This window comes from Hippoglossus stenolepis, chromosome 10 (genome assembly GCF_022539355.2).
Source record: "Hippoglossus stenolepis isolate QCI-W04-F060 chromosome 10, HSTE1.2, whole genome shotgun sequence".
Lineage (NCBI taxonomy): Eukaryota > Metazoa > Chordata > Actinopteri > Pleuronectiformes > Pleuronectidae > Hippoglossus > Hippoglossus stenolepis.
This window is the reverse complement of record NC_061492.1, coordinates 4,767,570-4,793,986: the sequence shown is the minus strand read 5'-3', so window position 1 is coordinate 4,793,986 and position 26,417 is coordinate 4,767,570. Positions and strand designations below refer to the sequence as shown.

General features: G+C 43.9%; 1 protein-coding gene across 5 annotated transcripts in view; it reads left to right on the top strand.

Annotated features, from left to right (window-relative positions):
• Window positions 1–26,417, top strand: part of actn1 (actinin, alpha 1) — a 51,218-nt gene that overhangs the window by 20,250 nt on the left and 4,551 nt on the right. For 3 of the 5 annotated variants that reach the window (XM_035167444.2, XM_035167443.2, XM_035167441.2), the window contains exons 2-18: window positions 6,604–6,718; window positions 7,407–7,526; window positions 10,175–10,261; window positions 10,871–10,958; window positions 13,927–14,005; window positions 14,710–14,791; window positions 15,589–15,674; window positions 20,236–20,328; window positions 21,400–21,630; window positions 22,342–22,489; window positions 22,656–22,806; window positions 23,309–23,417; window positions 23,736–23,876; window positions 24,579–24,761; window positions 24,940–25,074; window positions 25,312–25,491; window positions 26,022–26,168. In XM_035167444.2, coding sequence (XP_035023335.1) covers window positions 6,604–6,718; window positions 7,407–7,526; window positions 10,175–10,261; window positions 10,871–10,958; window positions 13,927–14,005; window positions 14,710–14,791; window positions 15,589–15,674; window positions 20,236–20,328; window positions 21,400–21,630; window positions 22,342–22,489; window positions 22,656–22,806; window positions 23,309–23,417; window positions 23,736–23,876; window positions 24,579–24,761; window positions 24,940–25,074; window positions 25,312–25,491; window positions 26,022–26,168 — 2,175 coding nt within the window. Of the gene's footprint in view, window positions 1–6,603; window positions 6,719–7,406; window positions 7,527–10,174; window positions 10,262–10,870; window positions 10,959–13,926; window positions 14,006–14,709; window positions 14,792–15,588; window positions 15,675–16,956; window positions 17,043–20,235; window positions 20,329–21,399; window positions 21,631–22,341; window positions 22,490–22,655; window positions 22,807–23,308; window positions 23,418–23,735; window positions 23,877–24,578; window positions 24,762–24,939; window positions 25,075–25,311; window positions 25,492–26,021; window positions 26,169–26,417 lie in introns of all 5 variants that reach the window. The other 2 variants (XM_035167446.2, XM_035167442.2) reach the window with 1 other exon arrangement.

Sequence of the window (26,417 nt, the reverse complement as noted above, 5' to 3'; positions counted from 1 at the left end):
TGTTTCTGGTTCTTCTCTGTCCTGATCAGCCAAGTTGTCATATACGCGTTCAGTAGTCTGTTGGATACCTGAACATATAAATCTTACTTTTTTTTGTTAGAATACATGTAACTCCTTCACATGAGAATAGTTGATAAAGTTGATTATATCCCAGCATAGCGAGGTTAAATGAAACCTGGCGCTTCATCACAGCCAATAAACGGCAAGATTAGACTCTCCTGCTTTCCATCCCTTTAAAGGTCACCACTGGGTAGAACGCTTGTTATTGGTCAACGGCAAAAATGTGTGCGTCTCACTGGAATGAATCTCGATGCTTAAGTTTTATGTACATTTACTCAGGTCCAAGAGTGAAGCCACACATCAGTGTTTCCAAATGAGGCGAATTTGTTGGAAAATGTTACAAATTTGAAGCAGGTGGGAAGTTTTCCTGTTCTCTAACACTCAAATGTCCAGAATAGTCTGGAAAGTTTAGGTAGAAGGACGATACTGATTATAAGTCACCCTCCTCCTTTTCCAACATCTGTTCTTGAGAGAGAGATTTCATCCTTTTGGGAAAGTTTCTCTGAGAAGCCGTTGATCCAAGAGGAGGAAGAGTCCTCATCATCGAATCTGTCTCTCTTGGATGAGTGAAACATCAGCGTCTCATAAGTGTATGACACAGACTCTTTTTCTCCCTGCTTCATTTCTGTAAGGTCGCTCGTTTCCCAGTTGTCACAGCACAAGCCTGGGTCGTGACATGGGTTAACCTGCAGGTTAACTGGGCTCATGAAACACTTAACACCAAGTAGAGCGATACCTCCGCCATGGTGCAACAGGCCCCTGAAGTTCCACAACAAATCCATCATGTTTGTTTGGACACAGTATTAGAACTATTAAAGATGGATTTAAACTGTTGATTCTCTACTGAATCCACATGATCTCAGCTCCACATTGTTAGGTACAAGTTTGTAGCACCAGAAAAGTCCCCAGTTTTATTCAAGGTAACGAGATGTTTCATTTTGGATGCATCTTTAAAGGATTCACATCTTTTTTCCCCGACAACAACTAGGTCTTTTGTTATTGTTTTGTTTGAGAGACCCTTAGTGGCCAGGTGGCATTTTGTACGTTTTAAGAAAGTGATGAAAAGATTCCTGGAGTTCTTTCTTGGCTCATGTCCCATCCTTTTACCAAGTTTTGTGGAAATCCATCCCATAGTGTTTGCACAACCCTGCTGATTAGCAAACAAACAACCTCACCAATGGACAGGGGTGAAAAAAACAACCTCCTCAAATTTGCCTTCATGTGAGAAAAGTTCTCTCCTTCTTTATCACTTCCCTTTGACATTTCCTGGAGGAAGCCGCGGCGCTCCCTTCCTACGCAGATGTCCCTCCAGGGTGCAGTTTATAACCAGAGTGTGCTCCCATTGAACCCGTCTGGTTCGACGCGATGCCCTAATTCCTCACACATGAGGAAATCATCTGGGAGTCTGAGAGGAGAGGAAGGTGTTAGCGGCTCTGCCTTCCTGGCGTAAGAAACACTTTCCACCGGCACTTTCTGTCCCGAGTCTAACGAAGGCGGCAGAAAATAGACTTCACCTCCCTGGGATCCACAGAGGCCCATTCCCCCCCCCCACCCAACTCATCCAGACAGAATTCATTCTCATTACTGCTCAAGCTGTGGGTGGCGTTACGCTTTTTTATGTTGTGGTTTTGATACTAAAAAGAGATGGTTTCTCCCCCCACGATCTCATTCATCAATCTTACTTGACCGTTTTTGGAGGAGACGCTGGAAAGATGTTTCTTCTGGACGTCTTTCTTGAAATTTATCTGAGCGTGTGTTTCTGGGGTTTCACCGGGACACGAGAGGCCCTCTCATACCCTGAGCCGGAGACTGGGGCTTGAGAAACTGGCTGCGGTGTTGAAAAGCCCTTTCCTGTGCCGGACGCTCTGCCAGCAATATCTGCCTCTCCTCCCGCCTTTACACTTGTCTGCCCGGCCGTGAGTGGGGACGCTCATGAGCTGGCTTGTTTTAGCGAAAGGATTGTACTAATATGGAACTGGCAGAGAGGCAGGAAATATTTTCCTAACTGAGGTTGATTAATGGAGTGAGAGCGAGGGAGGGAGGGAGGGAGGGGGGGAGTTGGCGAGGGAGAGGTGGGGAAAGGAACGGCAGCGAGGAGAGATAGCAGGTTTCTTAAATAAAAAACTATAAGTGACGGGTTTACAGCTGCTATTCATGAGTCATGACGCAGTTTTTATCGTTAAACTTTATTGAGATTATGCTGCACTTTACTATTTATTCATATTCATCAGTTGATCAATAATATCGACTGATATCAGCCTTTCAAAAATATATCGGTAGCAGTATTTATGTTTGACCTCCTTGTATTATATGTTTGTGTTTTTTTTAATTTTTAGTTATTTATCATAAAGTTTATAGTTAAATTGTAAAATATCAAACCTCAGGGCCTTGGGGAATCATTAACATTTTAAAATATATATATATCGGCCAATATATCGTAATCAGAATACTTTTATTCCTTCATATCAGTATCAGCATCGGCCTCAAAAATCCACATTGGTTTCTATTTTACAGTTAATTGAAAAAACAAGTTAGGTCAAAGTCCTAAAAGTTCTTTTAAACTCTACTTTGCTTGTTTGATTAACACAATCTCACCACAGACAGTCAGAAGGGAAACTGGCCTCAGGTACTTCCAGTCTGCTCGGCTTCGCCTTCTGTGGTTACTACGGGAAAAATGTTGCTGTAATGACGCCGATTGGCAACTTTCCCTGAAACTGATGCGGAGCAGATTCCTCCTGCTCTTGACCCCTGTTGTTTTTACAGCCCGCCCCGGTTCTGGGAGGCTGAGGGCGAGAGGGAGAGAGAGAGAGAGGGAGAGAGAGGGAGTGGGAGAGAGAGAGGGGAGAGAGAGAGAGAGAGAGAGAGAGAGAGAGAGGAGGGGATGGCTCAGAAAGTGTACGATCTTCCAGTTCCCCCTGCAGACACAGTCGCTCTGCTCCGTGACACGACATGTTGCAGTGAAGCCGGAGCAGAGCTGTGTCTGAGCTGCAGTAACGAGGGACGACTTTCACTGCCACGTTGTTGTTGATGAGCAGCCGTCGGCCTCCAGAGCTGTGGTGCAGACATGTGAACAGCTCACAGACATTCACAGCACATAGTGTACTGACACACACTCAACAAGGACACGGTCACACATGGGGAGAACAGGGATCAGACAGGACCCTCTACAGTACTCTGCAGTAAAGAACTGTACTCTTCTCTCTCGTCTCCACCCTGAAAAGTCTGACCTGTTCTGAACAGCTGTTTGTGATGTTCTTTACATTTCAGGGTTTGTTTTATTGTTCTGGTGTAACTGGTCAACTTCAGGTAAACTGCAGTTTCAGAGTTAATCCAAAAGAATAATACAGATAATACATCTTTGTGTTTGTCCCAGAGAATAAGAGCAGTAGTTTTTGTGAAATCCTGCTAACAAACGCAGTAAACGTATAGTAAATTGGTTATTTGAGGGTTTGTAGTGTTGGTTTGTCAAAAAGGTCATTACTGGAAGTTTAGGAAAACTCCAAAGTGGTAGAGAAGTAGATGAAGCCGGCTGAGCTAACGAGCATTTCAAATATCGTGTCTGAGAATTGTATAATAAGTCAGATAGAATATTCAAGGTAGAAGCTCATTAGGATCATGTTTGTGATGCTGCTCCGCCTTTGGCTATAAATACCTCTGCACAGGGAAAACCCAACGGCTGCAGTTCCACTGGAGTGATGGAAACTAAAATCTCAAGGGTGGAGAAGTGGAGGTGGGGACTTGTTCGTTTGTCCACCAACATAATTAATCATGTTGTGCCGAGCTCCTGTTAGTCTTTCACAAAGCCACACTGGATGCAGGTAATTTATTGCTAAGCTTCACCCGCTGCTGCTACGCCTTTTATTCCCATCTGTATTATAATGATGGAGGCAGATTCGTGGTTATTTCTTCTTGTAGACAATGGTCAGTTTGCCTGAAATAACTGCTGCTGGTTGAAATATGAGTCAGAAAATTAGGTCAGGCATAGTTAAAAAAATGCTTCGTTCGAGGCACCTCTGCAGCCGACAGGACTTCAGACATCACCTAAATATATAGATCAAACAGAGCTTGGATGATGCTGACGTGTAAACTTCCAGCTGCATCCTCCCAAACTCTGAGGGCATTTTGTGGGAATATAATGACTCAGGCACTAATCTGCCTCCACGAACCAGTGGACCTGTAACTCGGTGTCGTGCCCTGCCGACAGCCCCAGAACACCTGAGGAGCCTGGGAGTGTTGACCATAACATAGCCGGGGGGTCATGAGCAGCCGCTAAACTCCACAGTGACCCAGAGAGCTGGAGGAGCTGCGGGAGGGCCAGCTAATTCTTGTCAGGAGGAGGCCTGTGGTCCGGCCCCGAGCAGCCAGACGTACCCTCCTTCCAGCACATTTAACGAGCTGACATTCTTTCTGTGAACGTTTAGACGTTTTCACAACTCTGCTCTTTGCAGGTCGACTCAAAGCCTTTGACATGTTCAGCTCTTCTGGTCCCGGAGCAGCTGCACTAAGCAGGAGTAGAACTGCACCCGGGTCATTGACATAAATCACGTGTGCCCCTCCACCTCTGTACCTTCTATGTGTCTATACCCCATTCGCTCAATTGAAATGATGATATTACAAGTTCCATTCTTTTGGATATTCTTTGGTTTGAAGCCGTAACAGTTTGCTGGCGACTCGTTAACAAGTTAAAGGTCAATTAAAGGTCAAAGTTTTCTTAATGCTTTTGCCAACATGCAAAACTTTGAGTTCTAAGGAGGCGTTTGTGGTTAATGAAGTGGAGGGAAAGTAAAAACAAAAAGAGAAAAGAGAGAGGAAACCACAAAACTGAGAAAATGAACCTGCCGAGTCAGCAAACAGCCTTAGCTTAACACTTTGATTCAATTAAACCGTATCCACATTAGCTAATGACACCACAGCCGAGCCCCGATGGGTTCAAATCTTTGGCAAACCTCTCAAGAGAGTATTGATCAGGATTAATTTGAATATTTTACTGCCTTTTGGAGCTTTGGCTTAAATCACGACTAACTTTAGAGGATGACGGTGTTTTACAGGCTGAGGGCGTGTGCCTGCCAGTTGCACATATAAATCACCAGCGCTGGGGTTTCTTCTGTCAGTTCTACCCTTGGAGATAAAACACCATATAATCTGCTCTTTTCCCTCCACATCTTCTGCAGTACCCGCAGCTTCCTTCGGCGCTTTTCATTGGTTGAAACCTGCCAACAAACTGGCACACATCTGAAAACCCCGTGTCCTCCGCACTTTAGTTTATTGATAGCCGTGTAGACCTCATGCCACTCAAGTTTAAGAGTGACCTCATCACAGAAGTTCCACGAGTGCTCAGAAAAAAACCAGCTCGCCAGTGACTTTTAAGTGGCTTTTGTTCCCCCGGCAGTCGAGGGCAGGCCAGCGAGAGACAGTGCTGGCTTTCATAAACGCCTGGCTCTGCTCCTACAGGTCCTCCTCCTTGGAAACATGTTGCCTGATGTTTGGGGCTTGGGTGTAATTAACTCTGGAACTCATAAAGAGGCGTTCGCAGCAGGGTGCACGGCGGGCCCACTCCTCATGCCAGCTCCTGTTGGGCGGCTGAGATCCTGTTTCAGATGTTTTCCATTCGCAGGTTCACGTGCCAGCAATGCCAGACAATCCAGGGCCTGCTACACCTACTGTATACAGAACGCTCCAGTGTGCTGCGGCTCCGCGGGGAGCGGGAAGGACTTAAGCTTGTTAGAGTCCCAGACAAAGGTGGAAGGTGACAGCATGTGAATACACAGAAAACACCTTCAATAGGCCACAGAGTTTTGTTGAAATTTAATTAAGGGTTTTTTTATTGGTCCCACTTGGAAAATTAACGCTCCTTTCTACCCAAAGGTCGGAGGTCAGGTTCGGCTAAGATGACGTTGTACACATTGGTGTAGTGAGCGTGTGGCTTGGCTGTGTTTTTCACTACTTTGGTCCAAACTGAAATATCTTAATAATTATGGGGTTGATAACCGTGATTTAACATTTGACATTCATGGTTTCCAGTGAATGAATCTATGACTTTTGATGATTCCCTGACTTTTCGTCTGGCACCATTACCGATGTAGAGATTTGTAGTTTTGAGTAAAATGTCTTGACACTTGTCCACTACATTGGTTTATGACCAAATATTTGCACGCCAGACGTTCCCATCAGCCTGAGCTGTACTCCGTGTTTGGTTTGTTATCATCCAGCTTTCTAATGGTGGTGAATTAGCACCAAGCTAAGATGGTGAATGGTGTAACCGTCTGTTATTGTCACTGGGAGAATATTAGCTTTCTGACTTGAGCATTGAAAACACTAGAACTGCTAACATGGCTGCTGACGCTTTATTTGGTTTCCCACGAGACCTCCATCTTCCAGTTAGACGAATATATTAGTATGATTATGTTAGCCTTGCTGGGTTTAGTGCACTGGACTGTTGCCATTGCTAACAAACAGTAAATATATAATAGAAAGTTTGAAACCCTGCAGCGTTTATTGTGTATGAAATTGACAAAAGTTGTTTTTTCTTCCTTTTCCCTGCAGACATTTACAGCTTGGTGTAACTCTCACCTGAGGAAAGCAGGCACGCAGATCGACAACATCGAGGAGGACTTCAGGGATGGACTGAAACTCATGCTGCTGCTCGAGGTCATCTCAGGTACTCGGCTCCTCACTTAGCAGGATTAACTCAGTGAAAACAGTTTGCATGGGCAGAAGCGTCACATGTTGATGTTCGGGGCACAAGGATCACCAGAGGAGTTCAACATTTTAGGAATTATGGGGATTGCTGAGAGTTAGATGAGATTAATACCTCTGGAATATCCGTTTTCCTTAAAGTCGCAGTGAAACGGATCAGTTTTGTCTTCTGGAAGTGAAATGAAATGTTTGGACATGAGAGGGACTTAGATGTAATTATTCATGTATGATTGAGGTGGTAAAAAGCATAAATGTGGAGTTGGAAGACAAAAGAGAAATTCATCAATTAAACTAATCTTGTTTAACTAACAAGCACAAAAACTGAAGCATAAAACCTCAGATTTTTGGAGAGAATCATCCGTTTCTCTTGGCTTTAGCTTCTTATGGACTGGATGCAAGGTGGCATCCATTTTTCAGCTTCCAACTCTTTTGAAAGGAATTAAATAACCACTTTCCCCAACAGGAAATATGATAAGATGTTGAAAAACTGTTCACGGACGCTGTGCTCTGGCAAAGCCGCAACATAACCTCAATTCAAATTGTTTGGCCTTGGCACCGTTTTGTAAATGTTGTTCACGTTAAATGCGGTGGAGGAAGTGGCAGACGTGCTCCTCATCCTCCATTGGAAATGCTCTGTTTTCTTGTTTCAGGCGAACGCTTGGCCAAACCAGAGAGAGGCAAGATGAGGGTCCACAAGATCTCCAACGTGAATAAAGCACTTGACTTCATCGCCGGTAAAGGAGTGAAGCTGGTGTCTATCGGTGCAGAAGGTGAGTGACGGCAATGGACGAAGTATTCATCTCATTTACTTATGTGCTACTACGACACTGTAAAAAAAATACTCCAATTAGGCCGTCAGCCAAATCAATACTACTCTGTTGTGAAGTGTTATGTATAATGTAGTCTCTGGCCCGCGCTCGCTTCCCCTCTCGTTACCATGGCAGTGCCGCCGGCTGCTGTGGACTTAATGAGATCCTTATTTCAGACGGTTCTGGTGGAGGTTGTGCTTTGCGGTGCGTTTTCTGCGAGTAGATTTTAGGATCAGCAATCCCCTGAGGGCCTGAGGCTGCTCATTGTTCAGCACAAATAACTCAGGGACGTCCGTCCTCCTCCCATTGGAGAGTAAACAAGTCTTTAGCAGAGTAAACACTCTACTCTCACTCTCTCTTTCTCTCTCTCTCTCTCCTAATATCCACCGATCTCCCTCTTTCACAACAGCACTCTCCCCTCTGGCCTTCATTGGAATAAACAGCGTTTGCACATGTGCTGCAAACAGAAACTTCAAAGTGCCTCCACTCGCTGAGCTCAAAATATTTGAAGGATCTTAAAGTGTCAGTTTACACAAAATTAAACTCCTTGTGGTATTCAGCCGTGCAGACAGTTTGAGTTCTGAGTGCCAAGGTTTGGAGATATTGGTCTGTGAGATTTCTTCTGCCGTCCCAGTCCAATGGAGGGGAACAGAAAGTTGACTGTGTTGCTCAGAACTCTGAAATATGACATTTTCTTGTCTTGGTCCATCTGGCTTCTCTGTTTCCACACTTTTATTGCCAGAAACTGAAACTGTCTGAATGTCCAAACAACTCTAGTAGCATGCAAGGGAATATTATATAAGTTATTTTGGATTTTTTTAGTGAACTGAGCCTTTTAAGGATATGAACCCTTATAAATGAGTCAAATCCCGGGTAAAGACACTGGGATCTGGTTCTCTCGAAGGTCTGGGTCTGTTCTCGACGCCCTAATGAAGTTAACCTCTGACCCACCCGACCTCTGGTGTTCAGCCCGTTCAGCCCCTCTGCTCGCTGTCTTTTCACCGTCAGACACCAACAGGTTAAAAGAAACTGGGACGAGGACAAAGTTTTAATAACAAACAAATCAGCTGACATGGTGCAAAGAGAAAAATATAGATTTAGGGTTTTTTATTTTCAAATATTTCAAAAGGAAACACTCAAACCTGCCAATTATATAAAATTTCTGAAAATAGCCCTCGTACAAAAGTACAAAAATCACTGATTGATTCAATCTTACACTACTGGTATTTTTTCCAAGTTACTACTAAGTACAAAAATACAGATTCATTTATCATTTGACCTGTAACATTTCAGATTTTACTAAATGGTAAATATATATATTCTCCCAGCCTGAAGAGATGTGTTCACTTTGTCTGAGCAACTCCCTCAAAGACCAAAACCTGAAGATTTTCAATGTCCTTTATTACAGGAGCAAAGATAAACCAGAAAATATTCACCTGACTTTCACCAAACAATTGACTCATCTTTTTCAGCTCTGCTTCACAATCCTAACTCAATATTTGAGCATCAATAAAAGACAAGAGTGACTCGATATGATGGAGACTTTTTTTGTCTCAGTGCACAGAGGCCAGTATAAAAGCTCGTAAACCAGACCAGCATTCCAGACGGATTATCCGGCTGGAATCCCCTCCTGGTCGAGCCGCCGTGCTCACTGTGGCGGTGGGATGAGACGGGTGGACGGCTCAGATCCATGCGACTCACCGGGGGTTTGTTGTGGGTGAGGGATGAACTCGGAGGAGGAGGAGGGGGAGGAGGAGGAGGAGGAGGGGGTGCAGTTTCAAATGGACTTAGCAGGATTTGTGTTCCTCCCCAGGGCCGATCAGTCCTGTTCATTAGGGCGACTCACAACAAGTATCTGCATGTGTCGGCCTCAACCACACAGCTCGACGTTTGCTGCCTCCTAATTCAATCTGAGCCGTCGCTCACACCGCGTTACACCTACAGACGTCTGACTGACATCTCGCCGTCCAGGCCGGTCCCTCACAGTCAAGCGGCCGCGGAGCTGCCGTGCCCTGGGCCTTATTGGATTAGAGGGAGAAACGAACGATAATTGAAGGCGGGCAAACAGGGCGACCTGTTGGAGGGGATTTTCATTATCGACAACACAGAGAGGACTGGACGCAGGCGGTTCGTCCACAGGCTTCAGATACAGACACGCAGCTGATCGACAGCTTAGCAGGTTCAGGCTCAAAGGACTGAATCATCACACATCGCAGTCATAAAGGTTTAATACTCACCGGCTCAAAGGAATCAACAGATCATCGGGTCTTCATGTGATGAATGAGGTTTCTGAGATTAAAGACTAAAAAGCTAGATAGATAGATAGATAGATAGATAGATGGATAGATAGATAGATAGATAGATAGATAGATAGATAGATAGATAGATAGATAGATAGATAGATAGATAGATAGATAGATAGATAGATAGATAGATAGATAGATAGATAGATAGATAGATAGATAGATAGATAGATAGATAGATAGATGTGATGTCATGTGACTTCCCAGTATCCATAGAAATAATCAAATCAGTACCTTCATGTCGTCAAATGTGAATTGAAAGTGCGTCAATTCTAAATTGTTGTCGTTTTGCTTTTTCTTTTCCAGAGATCGTAGATGGAAACGCTAAGATGACCCTGGGAATGATCTGGACCATAATCCTCCGCTTTGCCATCCAAGACATTTCTGTGGAAGGTAGCATGTCTGTGTGTGTGTACGTGTGTGTGTGTGTGTGTGTGTGTGTGTGTACGTGTGTGTGTGCGTGAGAACACTTCCACAAGTTAATTCTCTTTATTCAAAAGGACTCTTGCTCACTGTCTTCATTTGCAATTGAAAACACTTTTCATTGACTCAGTGTCTCGAGATCTTTGTCACGCACAACACCAGATACAGACTCAGGATCATTTGAATGTGAATGTTTCACAGACGACTCTTTTCCTTTGGACATGGAAATGTTGATGATATGGTCGTCTCCTTGGTGAACGTATATAATGCACTTAAAGTGTAATCCAATTTCAAACGTCAGAAGTGATCAGGCCCGATTGGTTCAGCTTCAGATTAAAACACAGTCTCTTCTCAGTGTGTTTCACTTTCGCTGTTTGGTGACGACACACAACACCAGACACCCCTCGGCCTCCGCTGGAAACCGGAGAGCACCAAACATCCCGAGCAATCACACATGCTTCCCATTCACTGCACCTCCGCTTAATCCGCCGCTAAACTGGGATTAGTGGAGAGTCGGTCAAAGTAAAAAAGCCCGAGAGTTTCTCCAACTTCACAATGATCCCTTCTTCCCAACTGCAGAGACATCTGCCAAAGAAGGCCTCCTGTTGTGGTGCCAGAGGAAGACTGCACCCTACAAGAATGTCAACATCCAAAACTTTCACATCAGGTAAGGCTTCAGATCAGGTTATTTTATTCACATGCAGAGACGCAGTTACAGTTATTTGAGATTGAGGCAGCAGACGTAGAAACCGTCAGCGGCTCAGATCTCTGCGTCCTGCCGGGAGAGAATTTAAACAGGAGCGACGTCACCTCTCTTAAAACTCACTTAGCTGCACGTTCGTGTTTGACTCCTCTTTATTTTACACCTCCTGATGATACCTGAACCACTTTACAGGGCTCGTAAACAAAAGTGTTTTTATTTACAAGCCCTGTAAACAAGCTGTTTTTTTTATCCCACTATTTTTTTGCTTAGAGTTTGCTGACTTGGGGAGCGTTGATATAAATAACTCTCTCTTAACGGTCATTTATTTTTCCAGACTTTTAAAGTGGTATCAGATCAGGTCTTAGATGTAAAACCTGCGTTTTCAGTTCATGTGATGGAAGGATGAGAAAGACCTTCAATTTTTCAAAATAAAATAAAAACCATTACCACTTTCTGACAAATTACCTTACACAAAAGGGTTATAACGTTTTTTTAGTTGTAAATATATAATTGACCAATACTTTAAAAATAATAATAAGACTTTTAACAGGTTAAATAAAAAAATACATTTGTTGAAAAATGTGATTTATAATGTTTTTGTAAATTATACAAAACAATTATAACTCTGGATATCTCCTTAATGTTTTCATTATAAAATATCCGCCAGCAGCAGAAACTTTTTCACTGACTGTAACTTTAAATTTAAGCTTCAGACACAACATCCCTCAATCCTGCAACTATCATCTCACAGACACTGTTATTACATTAAAATGTGGTTTGTCTGGATTCCTTTTAGATTTTATGAGAAATCTACCACCAGGATTACGTAAATACAAGATGTCAGAAACGGTTCCTGACAACAGTGGAGGCCTCAGACAGTGGTGATGTTGAGCAGAGCTGAAGCAGCAGCAGACATGTTCTCATAAACCGGGGTGGGGGGGGGACGAGGCAGTGACCCAACAGCGCATTCAGATTTCTATCAGTAGATTTGTTGCACACAGGCAGTTAATCAAATTTACAAAGCGGTTACTGTCGCATCCTGTCTGGATGTTTCTGCCATGAGTGCGTTCGGTGGGCGCTGAACCCACGCTGCAGGACGCCTGCGCTGAATTATTGAAAGAAGACCACAGGGATCCTCAGATGTGGATGAAAGCTGAGGCGAGGGTGGAGAGGTGGAGGTGAGGTCACTCCAGTGGATGGTAAAGGGAGAGGTCTGATGATGGGGGGGGCTGTCAGAGCCGAGCTGTTTGATGTGGTCGCTCTGTGAGAGATGATAAAGGTGCATCTCCGTCCCAAGATGAGAGGATCCGGAGGAGAGAGGGCTGAGGTGGTTTCTTTTCTCTAAAGCACTCAAGTGCTGTTGCTTCAGGAATTAAAAGTCTCCGTATAAAAGCCCCTCTTGTACATTAAAAACACTTTTTTATGGCAGGTAATACATTTGAATAACCCATTTGCTGCCCGTAAATCTTCCGCCACTCTTCCAAATTGAGATTGCTCTGCACCGTCCCACCGACAGTCTGCTCTCAGCACCGAGGACGCTAATCGATGGAGCACGGGAGGATAAACAAAAAATATGTCTTCCAGATAATTAAACACATAATCATTGATTTACAGATAAAGTTTGTACGCTGCAGTTTAAATTTGGCTGCATTTACTGTACAAGTGCTTAGCTTGTACATTTTTATCTTCACTCCTACTTGTTGTATTAACAGAATATATGTTTTTAAGCTCGGGGTCACTTTCACAGTTTGGTTTTTGTTTGCCGTCGGCAGCTGTTTTCAGCAGGAAAACGCTTCATAAACCTGCCGTTCGCTTCCTGCTCGGCAGCAAACAGCAAACAGACAGAGTTAGGGACCTGCTGGGGACAACAGTGGAGCATTCAGCAGCTGCAGAGTCAGATATGTCCACCAGGAGTTAAAGATGGACGACGTGTGCCAAAGTGAAGCCAAATCGTCTTGATCGCCGCCTAGTGGCTGGCTGCAGTATAGGTCATAATTCCCGCCTACGCAATGAAACTGGTAAAGTGGACAGAAGCACGACTCCGTATTAACACTATTGTTGGTTCATGTCTGTTGCAACTGTTTCATTCTCATATTAACTGAAATAAGTCAAAGGTGCGTTCAGTTTGTCGGCTCCTGTTTTTCATGAGATATTTGTTTTCTTATAGCTTCCTGTCTGTTGTGATCTAGAAAAGTCATCGACACGTCCACTCGCTCGTTCGGACATTTTCTGGACATTTTACAATTGTGTTCTCACAAACAGTGAGTCTGGAAACTTTCAGGAACATGTCCGGACGTCTGAAAGCATCTTTAACAGCCAAGTGTGTTTAACATTTCCAAATTAAAAATATACTCAAATACAGTTTATAAATAAACTTGAATGAGTGCATCCTGTACGAGCTGGACCACGTACGTACGTTACCAAGTCCCAGTGAGACGTCCTGCCAAGAAAATTACTGAGGAGAATGAAAGAAAAGCAGCATTGAGGGGTCGTGTCTGTTCAGTGTAACGTCCTCCTCTCTGAACGCCATCCAGACTCAGGCCCACAAACGCAAACCAACTGCAATTACCAATTATATCGTGGTCCTTGGAAATAATTCGACGGGTCCCTGTTCCCAGGTTTCAAGCTTTTTGGAAACTGAAACCTCCCCCTCACCAACCCACTGCCCCCCCCCACTGCTCTTTGATATCCGACTCATATTTTGTACCTTATCTCTCTCCCTGTCTTTATGACTAAGGGTCGTGTTATTCCTCAAACTTTAGAACTCGACATCTGACCGTGTTTTACACCAGATAACCCGTCGTCCCCGTCCCCATGAAACTAATTAGAGACGATCCAACATTAAAGCTAAATTCTTTGTCTTCTCCTCATCTCATTATGTTTCCCTTCACCTGATCACAGCCGTGTCTCCGTCTCGCTCTGTCTGTTTCAGCTGGAAAGATGGTTTGGGATTCTGTGCACTCATTCACCGACACCGTCCAGAGCTCATCGACTACGGAAAACTGCGCAAGGTGAGCGAACGTCGTCCGACACGAGCTCGACAGAGACAAACTGGACATAGAGAAGCAACTGAGACTCAGGATCACAGATACTGACACAGATACTGACGGGAGGCGCCATTAGGGCTGTTGTCATATCCAGATATTGATTATAAATATTATAAAAAATGAATGATTGATATTGTGTTGATATTCATTTTACTTTCCTTTCCTCTATCGTTGAAAGAAAGTATCTCGACAGATCTATAACAGAGTTGATGCCTGTTTCAATGATATATTTGAATCAATGTCAATACATTTCTTTATTACTTTATCACTTTTTTAAATTTATAACATATCTGCAAATGTTTACTATCATGCACAACAAATGAAATCATCTAATCCTCACGTCCGAGGCTGAAACTGGAGTTTTTTATTTTTGTCAGAGAAATTACTTAAATGATAAATGGATGATTAAAATAGTTTTATTCACTAATTGTTTTATAAGTTGAAAAGTATATAAGGAATAATAGAAGGTATTTTGCGATAATGTTGCAGTAATTTAACAAAAAACATAAATAGTAGAAACAAGATATATACGTTGATAAATAATCACTTATGGTGTTTGATAAAGAGGTTTATTTTGTTTCTGTGTCGTTCTGTAAAATGGCAGCACCGTAGAAGCAGGTCAGTTCAGGGACGTAGAGAGGATCTGATTGTCTGTCTGCTCCTCACAGGACGACCCCATGACCAACCTGAACACAGCGTTCGACGTGGCAGAGAAGTACCTGGACATCCCCAAGATGTTGGACGCAGAAGGTGAACAGGCGGTGGGGGGGGGGTTGTTACACAGTGACGTGAGGACGAGGAGACGTTATCGTGTTCAAAGACATAAAATACACTGTCTCAGACGTTTTGTTCCAACAGCCTGAAAGTGCAAATGGCCACGTCTGCTCTCCTGCAGTAACTGTCCAGGTGTAAAAAGGACAAGAGCTCCACGTTCTCTTCTTCTTCACATTCCTCACATTCCTACACGTAGTACATCACTTCTCACGTTTACTGCTGAATCACACATCAGTGGCGACGGATCCGTTGCTTCCAGAGGAATCTGGAGAGAACAAACATGAGCCGAGAGAAAGACCGACTCTCTCTCTCCCACCATGTTTTTCTTTCTCCCCTGTTTATTGATCACGTGAGACTGAAGTTTGCTTTGGCTTCGTACGACCCGACGTTTCGTCCCAATCGTGGGAATCATATCTTTAAAAACACAGACACAACTTGTCTTTTTCAGTGATCTGGGAGACGATGTTGTGACCCACACACGCAGCTGTGCACACACAGGAACACAAACATTCAATTTCTGTCCTGTCGTACATATTCAGTTCTCTTAATGAAAATAAGTTGAAACCTTCAGGGGTCGTCCAGAGGCGTCACAGCTTATGACCCGTTAAACACATCTGGACCACGACACAACACTCTGGTTATTGTTGATGTGAAGAGCTGAGCCGCGGCTCCACTTCCTGTTTCTTCATTTATCTGTTCTCTGTTTAACAACCTACGATTCCCCCCCCCCTCCATCCTCCACCCCCTCCCTGACCTCCTCTCTTCCCCCGCAGACATTGTGGGCACTGCCCGTCCGGACGAGAAGGCGATCATGACCTACGTCTCTAGCTTCTACCACGCCTTCTCAGGCGCCCAGAAGGTATCCTGGATGCAGCGTCTCCTTCCTCCTCCTCCTCCTCCTTCCTCTTCCTCCTCCTCACTCCCCTCCTCCTTGTGTTTCTCCTCACAGGGCTCCTTTTCTCTCTGCAGTGCACCACGCCCCCTGCAGGGGTCACTCTCCTTCACTTTCCGCATGGTTCACGCCACCAATTGCATGATGGGACGACAGCTGTCTTAGAGGCGATGAGCACAAGTGTGTCTCCGGTCCACCTGGTTGTAGCCTCAGGCCCTCGGACTCACTTCTGATCAGGGTTTTGTTCCCTGAGGGGAGTGGGAGGTGCGGTGGCGTTTATCTGATAAGTGATGATGATTGGCTGTGATGAAAACCATAGTTGCTGATGAAGAGCGACACGCTGGCCTGAAGTCGAGCTTGGCGGTGGAGATGTTGTTCTGTTCGGCCCTGAGAGTGACAGGTGTAATGGAGGGTGGAGGATGAAATTAAAAGCGGCACTTCACAGTCGGGAATCAAACCGGTGGTTCTTTTAAAAAGGATCTGTGCCGCCTGGCTTCAGCAGGAGGCCGTTTCCTTGTTGCTCTGCAGGAGAGAAGTGCTGCCTCCGACTCTCTCTGGTGGATAACGGGTGATTGTCAGTCTGACAGCGACCTTGAAGCCCATCAGGAGGCAGGAGGCGGCCTCCTCTCAGACAGCCGGGGAACAGCAGAGCATCTCGAAGAAGCAGGAGTTACATAAGAGCCAGGTTCAGTGGAGCGGCTCCCTGCAGCAGAGAGCGTCTCAACACAGCTGTGTCGGAGCACAAATGTCTGTGTTTATAGCTGCAGAGTGTGGATGGGCGGGGTCTGCCCCAGCCAAACTCCAGCTGGACTCGAGGTTGCATCACAGGTCAGAGAAGTGCAGGAGGACACTCAGCAAGAGAGACTGCAGCAAGGAAACGGTTTAAAAGTTCAGAAACTCAAAGAAAGGAATGATGTCGCTGATATTTTAAGATTTTTGGGACAAATTACCAGAAGCACTTGGCTTCAATGTGGGAATTTAGACTTAAATGTACAAAATACTTTCCACTTCATCCTCCCACCTCCAACTTAGATCTTGTCACTTATTCCAAATTATTTAAAAGAAAACCAAGATTTCCCTTGAAACGAGACAAACTGCAGGTGGACCGGAGACGACTTGTGCCCCCCCACTTTGCCTCCTCTTGTGATTACGCCCCCTGCTGGCCCCCTGTGTCTCTGCACTCTTTTACTCTTGTGCATTTTTTCTCTCTCCTCTGTCCTCTCCCCCCCTTCCTCTGTTCCCTGGGCAGATATCATTAGCACCTTGAGGCCAGATGAGAAGGCCGTCATGACTTATGTGTCGTGTTACTACCACGCGTTCTCAGGCAAGCAGAAGGTGAGACATGGAAACAACAAACAAACAACAACAACAACAACAACAACAACAGAACCAAACAATGAGCGGAAACTCGCCAGAGTGAGCGGCTGGCAGCGAATCACAGATCAGCTTCGGCCTGAATTTGCCAACGTTTGTTTTTCACTGCTCGAGTGTGATAACACAATCTGACCCTGCAAAACCAACAATGACAACTTCAGGCCGTACAAAACCTTAAATGTGAATTTTACTAAAGGTTTAAAGTTTTTGTTTGGAATTAAATTTTCTCATTTAACAGTAATTGGTGTTTTTTAACACCAAAAACTGAACATCGGACTCATTTCAGGAATTTAATGAATTTCAAGTGGAACATAACCTGAATAATGATAATCCAGAGTAACATTTAACATTCCACACGTAGGGTGCTCTAAAGCTAATTATGGTCTTTAAGACTAAATCTCTTCACATTTGACTTAATAGAGGGACAACTAATTAAACTAATAAAAATATAATGGAAGTTATTTAGTGTTTTTAGGACAAAACTTAAACATTTACAGTTACGCAGGGGGGTCAAGAAAATATATGGAGAAGTTAAAGTGGAGTTAATCAGTAGTTTTCTGTTAGAATTCATCATGTGACATGAAAAAGGTCACAAGTTCACAATGAGAATTAACAGCCCTTCAGTTCAATGCAGCTTTTATCGTCTCACCAGTCAAGTTTTCAGCAGAAACACAAATGAATGATAAAGTTGCTCTGTATCAGAAATTGTTCGCAGCAACTTCAAAATCAACTTTAGAGTCGATCAAATATCAGTTTAGAGTTTACGTTTTTTTTCTGCTGCATTAAATAAGCAAAAACATTTTAAATATTGCAAGTTCAAGTGCTTCAATAAAACATGAACAGGGAAAATCTTTATTTTAAATAATCCTTTTTCTTATGGCCCCTCAAAATATTCATAGGACCGATGACCGAAACATTACCTTGATATATAGCTGATAATGTAAGTTTCCACTTTTTCCTGTTCAGTAACAAATAAATCGAGGAAATGTGCCGCTTGTGTTTATTAATAATAATTTATGACAATTAAATAAACGAGATATAGGAATTTGGAAAAGGCGATAAACTGTTTTTAATTGTGTAAAGTAAATCTTCTAGAGAAGTAAACACGCTGATCTCTGATTTAAACATATTTATAATATTATGTCCAAACTTGCCTCACAGAGAAACTCTAAAGATAGATTTTGCTCTGATAACCAATCCCTGTGTCGGCTGCCTCTGATGTCAGGACAGAGTCATTCAGAGGAGAGCTCCTGGCTGTCGGGGCTTTTCAGTAAACGGGCCGAGTGTGCAAACATTTGCTCACAGAAGCACGACCTGCACATCCTGGCTCTCCTTTTAAGGCAGCCGGCCTGCTGCTCCCGGTGGAGCCCCCCCGCAGCACGTCTCCAGCCGAGCCAAGTTTCCCCCCGTGATCTTTTCACAAAGGAGGCTGGAAGCTGTCGTCTGTGTGGGACTCCGGACTCTGAGCTGTGGGAGGGAAGATCCAAGTCGACCTCACTGTGGCTCTGTTCTCTCTAAAAGGACACGGCTGCGAGGTTACGCTCCATTTTGAGTCCATGTGTTTCCCTGTCCAGCTTTTTTTTCATAAGGGAAATGATAGTGGTGCAGTTTGGGCTGATTCAGTGTAGAGCCGGGTGATGAGGCCAAATCTGTCCATATCAATAATTATCACTATAAAAGCCACATTGTTGTTTCTTTTGAGTTTAAACGTTAAATAGTTTAAATACCACGTGTGTAGTAATTACAATTTTGATCTTAGTCTTTATGCTAATTGACTCTTGGCTCCACCAATAGTGTAACAACTCTCAGAAGAAAAAGTTAATATACAGTATGTTGTGGTGACTTCAGTGAATAAACTAAAACAGTTGCTGAGAGGCTAAACAGAGATTCACTGAGATCCAGAATACGTCACTGAGATGATTTATTAATGAGAAAATAAAAAAATAAAGCTAAATTTATAACGTGATGAAATTATAAGCAAAATAATCACAGCGTTCAACGAAGTGCGGTCAATCGGTTCCCGTTGAAACCACTTTCAGAGCCAACAAAATATTGTGTTCCCCCTCTAGTGGAAAGTAGGGCTGGATGATATGAATCTAAATTACAAATAAGAAACAGATAAAAACAGCTGATATCGATAATTATCACCATAAATGTCACATTATTATTTATTTTTAAATTTAATGACAGACCTTTGCTCCTGAGTGAAGGTTTTGTTTTTATACTCTTCTTTTTGAGCAGACAATCACAACCTCATGTGTCATATATATATATTGAGGTAATTATTGATATAGTACAGGTTATCGATTTGATATTATCTGAGGCTCTTTGACCTCAATACTCTAATAATTTCTGCTTCATCATGTCACATTTCTAAATGATCCAGACTTTATGCATGTTGCTTGAATCTCTGCCTCTGTTTCTACTATGAAAACCTTTGCTCTTGTTTTCACTGAGTTTCCTGACCACAGTCACTCGTCCTGAACCCGGCCGGTTCACTGACTGCATGTTGTCATGGAAACTCTGCTTCGCTCATGCATTTCCAGCGTAGTGATGAAGAATGACAGGCCGTGTTGAGGAAGTGTTGTGTCATGGATGAGCCTCTCTCTTTTCTCTCCCCTCCCCCCCCACTCCCCCTCTGGGCTGGTTTTATTTTCCTATTCTCTCAGGAGCCTCTTTTCTTTCCTCCTCCAGTCCCTGTGTGTCGGCTCAGAGGCTGAAATAACACACTGTACGCTGCTGTTCTATAAAAAGACAGCGGTGCAGAGAGAAAGGTGCCCCTACTCCTGACAGCAGGTTCACTGTGATGACTCTCTGGAGTCCTTCCTGCAGGAAAGAGATTATTAGTCTTTGGACATTTTGGTGACATTCAGGGTGCGAACACACCAGCTCAGCCAGTAACACACAGATTCCAGGAAACAGCAGGACGCCCTGTTTTTACTTGCTTGCAGCATTATTGCTTCATCCCCCAAAAAACAACTTGTTTGGGAAATGTCCTGTAGCGTAGGCAGATGTGCAAGTCAAAATAAATCAAAGGCATTGCTTTAATTCCATGCAGCACACCCCAGGTACAGGACACAAACACTGAATAGCACCAGAGCTCAGTGACATTCCTGCGTCTCACCCTCTTTCTCCCATCGTCCTCGTCATCCAGGCGGAGACGGCGGCCAACAGGATCTGCAAGGTGCTGGCCGTCAACCAAGAGAATGAGCAGCTGATGGAGGACTATGAGAAGCTGGCCAGTGATGTGAGCACACACCCCCCCCATTCTCCTGTGATTGTCCTGCACCACCACTGACCCCGCTGTCTCCCCCCTTGTTGAGTCACTCCCCCCCCACCTCCCTCAGCCCGGGGGTGTCTGTGCTCCGTGCAGGTGCAGGGTTAGAGGCCACGAACATGCTCCAGCGAGATTAACACTGTGGCTGTGAGGCTTAAGCATAAAGATGCACCAAAGAAGTACATGTTTCAAAGATTATGAACTAGTTTTAACTTGTTTAAAATACTTTTCTTCAACTCTTTTTCTATCAAATACATATTTAGATTGATAAAGGCTGACTTTGGTTCCAGTTAATGTCGTTACATTAAGAAACTTGAGTCGTAGAGACTTGAAACTGTTGTTATCAGTATTGAAACTGAAATAATTTGTTTTGAGAACTGCTTCTCTTTGTCTCATGTTATTGTGACTTTCAGTTTTAAACTGTTGGTCGAGCCAAAAAAGGATATGAAGAAATTAACTCAGGTTTTAAGGAAGTTGTGACCATGAGAAATTGTGTTTTTAAGTATTTTCTGACCAAACGATTAATCTATGAATGGAGATCTGCAGATTAATTGATAGTGAAAATGATCATTAGTGGAAGAAGTAGTGTTTGTTCCATCATAGTGAGCATTTTATTTGTCTCCATTTTTTCTAGTGATGGGATAAAACATCCAAAAGCACAGTTATGAACCATTTAAGATATTTCAGACATGAAATGTTCTCTCAGTTACATTTGAAGAAATGATCAAAACAACCCAGCTAACCAAGTTTCTTACCCTGTTATTTTTTTCCACACATGAATCACATCCACTACATCTCATTTACTTCCTCTCTTTCCTCTCCATCAATCATGATTCTGCATTTCTCTTCTATTTGCACGATTCTCCTTTGCCACCCTGACCGGCTTCTTGTCCTTGAACTTGTTTTTCCTCCATTTTCTTCCTCTTATTCTCCACCTTTAACACACACACACACACACACACACACACACACACACACACACACACACACACACACACACACACACACACACACACACACACACACTCTCACGCACACCAGCTGCTGGAGTGGATCCGTCGTACTATTCCCTGGCTGGAGAACCGCTTGCCGGAGAACACCATGCAGGCCATGCAGCAGAAGCTGGAGGACTTCAGAGATTACCGCCGCCTCCACAAGCCGCCCAAAGTGCAGGAGAAGTGCCAGCTGGAGATCAACTTCAACACCCTGCAGACCAAGCTGAGGCTCAGCAACAGGCCCGCCTTCATGCCCTCGGAGGGAAAGATGGTCTCGGTAGGTTACCAAGTTCACACCCGCGCAGAAACATTCAGAGTTCTCCAAGAAAAAGTTTAGGAAAGTTTTGTAATTCAAACTCCCCTCAGGCCAAGACAAGTTTTTGTGAGTAACTTCAACTGACTTGAATTACATGATGTCAGGGGACATTTTAAACCTGAGTCTCACTTGGTTACTTTAACAGCCTGAATATAACACATCATCATGACCTTCAGTATAAGTACATAGGATGCAGCCAAAATACTTTTAAACCTGTAAACCAAGGATTGAAATTGTATATAGTTGTGTATTTATAGAGTCACACAATTGCATGTTCATATTTCTGTTTCTTCTTAAAATATCAACAAAGTGTATTTTTTCGTTGGAGTTTCTACAACATAACTCAAATTTTTGTATTTACAATGGATCAAAACACTCAGTATAATGGGAACGAGGTTTCATATCTCAGCAGGCCACAACTTTACAGTTTTACAAGAAATCGGGGTGATAATAAGAGTTTTGTGTTTCATTCGTGTTTCCGATGTCCACAAGTGCCCAAACATATCTGTCAAAGCAGGTTTAACTTTAGTTTGACTTCAGTAAAAGTTGTGCAAACCAAATAAATGCCCACTACTTGTAGACATCTCCCAATTTACACCTGATTCCACCTGTATGTTTGTTTCTGTGTCTCTCGTGAGTGAATCCTTGAGTGTTCTCCTCTGCCTCATCCAGGACATTAACAATGCGTGGGGGAATCTGGAGGGAGCGGAGAAGGGATATGAAGAGTGGCTCCTAAACGAGATTCGCCGGCTGGAAAGGCTCGACCACCTGGCAGAGAAGTTCCGCCAAAAAGCAGCGATCCATGAGGCTTGGACTGACGGTACGGAGAATTTAAAATGGAGCCGAGAACCACTTAGTGCCTCTGATGTAAAGATCTTGTACAGTTCAATATCCAGACAAGTGTCACTGTTGACCGAATTTAGTTTGGAATCAATAAAATACTTACTGTAACTTCCCCCTGTTCAATTTTCTGTCTCCCCCTGCAGGTAAGGAGGAGATGCTGCAGAAGCGTGACTACGAGACGGCCTCTCTGTCGGAGATCAAGGCCCTGCTGAAGAAACACGAGGCCTTTGAGAGCGACCTGGCTGCACATCAGGATCGCGTGGAGCAGATCGCAGCCATCGCACAGGAGTTAAAGTAAGAGGCGACACAACAGAGGCTGAGTAGAAAAGATGGAAGGAAAGGATAGAATAGGACGGAATGAGGGATGATGAGTTAATTCTGTAACTCTTTCTTCCATGGTTGTATTAATCATCTGGTGTCTCACTATAATGATCTCAAACTTTATTATTATACATATTTTCATATTAAATATAAAAAGAAGGTGTAAGTAACCAAAAATAAAGAAGAAAAGAAATATAACCCTCAAAGAATCCCTGCAGGGGCCCGTAAGAAACAACCTTCACACCACAGAATAACAAACACTCAAGATAAGGAACAAAGTGGCAGCAGAATCACAGAGACATCAAAGTGCATCAGAGGAAGATGATGGTTTAAAAACAAGCAAATGAATTCACCAGATTTAGTCCAAGTCAGAATTGTGGTTATTTTACACATGATGATGATGATGATGATGATGATGATGATGATGATGATGATGATGATAAATCTCCTGTGTTCTCGTCTGTTTGTGCTCCAGTGAGCTGGACTACTACGACTCCCCCAGTGTAAACGCTCGCTGCCAGCGGATCTGCGACCAGTGGGACGCACTGGGAGCTCTGTCCCAGAAACGCAGCGAGGCTTTGCAGGTGAGACGAGTTACTGCAGAGTTAGATTTCTAATTTCACATCTCTCTTTTTAAATTCCCTTCTTGATAATGTTCGGAGCAGGAATATCAACACGTTTAGATGAAAGTTTTCTCCTCTGAAGAGACTTTTTGATCTTCCTGCTTCTCCTCCCGGCTCCGAGGATCTTTTAACATCTGCAGATTTTTATCTGTAAAAAGTATAACCCCCTAAATCCATTTGCAGTGTTTGCCCCGGCTCCCGTATCCTTGACTTTCCCTCCTCTACACTCTGAAGATCAATAAAATAAAAAAAACCTTTGAATTTGTGTTATTTTAACAGAGAACTGAGAAGCTGCTTGAAACCATCGACCAACTGTACCTTGAGTTTGCCAAAAGAGCGGCTCCATTCAACAACTGGATGGAGGGCGCCATGGAGGACCTGCAGGACACCTTTATCGTCCACACCATCGAAGAAATTCAGGTGAGCGCCGAGAGGAGAACTCGCAGCAGAGACTTTTTATTCAGCCCAGAATAGATATGTCGCAGAGAATTTAAAGCAATAGTTTGACATTTTGGGAAAAACACTCACTGATGGGTTAGATAACAGACTCAAGATAACATGTCTGCGTGTCACTTAATTACCCAGAAAATAGCTCAAATATCCCGGATACGAAACGCTGCCATCTGGCACCAAAGAGATTATGTGTGGAGCCACAATATCGACTCCCTGCTGATACACGCTCTCAACCAATCACGCCTCAGTGTCAGTCACGATGTCTCACCCCATTTTCACCAAATAACTAAATAAAACTAAACTTATAAGAAACTTTAACACTTGAAGAAACATCTGAGAAAATTGATGTGTTATAAATATGACGTTGGAGTAAAATGCAGGTTATCTTAGCTTAGCTTAGCACAAACCCTGGAAACGGGTATAAACAGCTAGCCTGGCTCTGACTGCTCTGACACATTGTGTTATGTACAACTGTTAAAAAACGACATGTTTGTGGTTTTACTGTGGGAAGGAAGATAAGCAAATACACCAAGCCCAGAAATAAACATGGTGCAACCTCCTGCAACTTCTCGTTTTTACATTTCAGTATTTTCCTGACAGAGTTGCATGAATGAAAGTGATCGCTCGTTGTTTTGAGTTGTGTTTTATATCTTTAATTCCGTGTCTCAGGGATTGAGCACAGCCCACGAGCAGTTCAAGGCCACGCTGCCGGAGGCGGACAAGGAGCGCCAGGCCATCCTGGGCATCCACAATGAGATCGCCAAGATTGTGCAGACCTATCATGTGAATATGGCCGGAACCAACCCCTACACCACCATCAACCCCCAGGAGATTAACGCCAAATGGGACAAGGTAATGAGATCAGTGAAGGGAGATCTAATCTGGTTGTTTGTGTCTGCACAGTCCTTCGTGGGGGATTTCTGTTTGTTTTATTTGTTTATCACATGTTTCATTCTTTCCTTTTCATCAGAATCACATTAAGGTGTCTTTACCACATTTGATCTCTCCGTCTCTCTCCTGCCCCCTGTAGGTCAGGCAGCTGGTGCCGCAGCGCGACCAGGCCCTGATCGAGGAACACGCCCGACAGCAGAACAACGAGCGTCTGCGCAGACAGTTTGCAAACCAGGCCAATGTCATCGGGCCCTGGATCCAGACAAAGATGGAGGTCAGTGTGTAACCGGAGCCAACAAGTCAAATGACCACGTTCAGAACGAGGCCTGATAAGTTTGGTCGGCTAATAGTTTATGATAAAAATCAATAATTTTATTTTATTGTCGTGTGGTCACTTGAATGTCCAGCAAAACAAGGCAGTTCATATTCATACTGTAGTTACTAGTTATTAGTAGGATGATATAATAGGTTATGTGTGTGTGTGTGTGTGTGTGTGTGCGCGCCACTGCAGGAAATCGGCCGCATCTCCATCGAGATGCACGGCACCCTGGAGGACCAGCTGACAAACCTCCGTCAGTACGAGAAGAGCATCGTCAACTACAAGCCAAAGATCGACCAGCTGGAGGGAGACCACCAGCTCATCCAGGAGGCGCTCATCTTCGACAACAAGCACACCAACTACACCATGGAGGTGAGAGCGCCACTTTATCCAATCTCTTCCCAGTGTAGAGCCCCACTGGTTTCAGACGGTCGAGGTTCACCACAGAGTGAAGAACCAGGTGTGGCAGTGTGATGACTACAGGAAAGAGTTTAATTCAAGTTTTTCTCTTACACGGCAACTTACCTCCAGTCTCAGTGAACAGAAATACCTTGATACTACTCATCAGCCACGTGCGACTCTATAAACCGTCTGTCAGGAATAGTTTTTATTTGTGTGTATGTGTTTTTCGTACAATCCACTGACTCAATGACCACTTTGCTGACAGAGCCACATTTTCCAGTTCCCGTCAGACACGTTGGTTCTTTTCTCGGCTGTAAAGTTCATCAGTCTTTTTCCTTCCACACGGGATAAAACAAACAACTAATCATCCACAGCCAGTGTTTGACTCACAGCTTAATCCCAGTTAAAGTGATTGACCTGAGACTCTTTTACTTCACACCTCTTCCCTGACCCTGATTAAACTTCCTCTGCCTCCGTGTCTCCGTCTCTCTCCTCTGCAGCACATCCGCGTGGGCTGGGAGCAGCTACTCACCACCATCGCCCGCACCATCAACGAGATCGAGAACCAGATCTTGACGCGAGACGCCAAGGGCATCACCCAGGAGCAGCTGAACGAGTTCCGGGCGTCCTTCAACCACTTCGACAGGGTCAGTAGTCGAACTGAGTCCCCGTGCAGACAGGGGCGAGGAGACGTGTCGTGGGTTGTGCGCTCCTCATTTGCAGTTTGGTTTTTGGCAAACAGACGCATAACGAAACTGAAGCAGGAGCAAGAAGGTTTCATGTTGTTAAACCCAGGGCTTGACACGTGGGGAATAAGTGAATTCACTCTCTCGCTGAGTTATGTCAAAAACTTAACTGTTTTTCGTGCAGACGTGAGATTAGTGTCTTTATTTAAT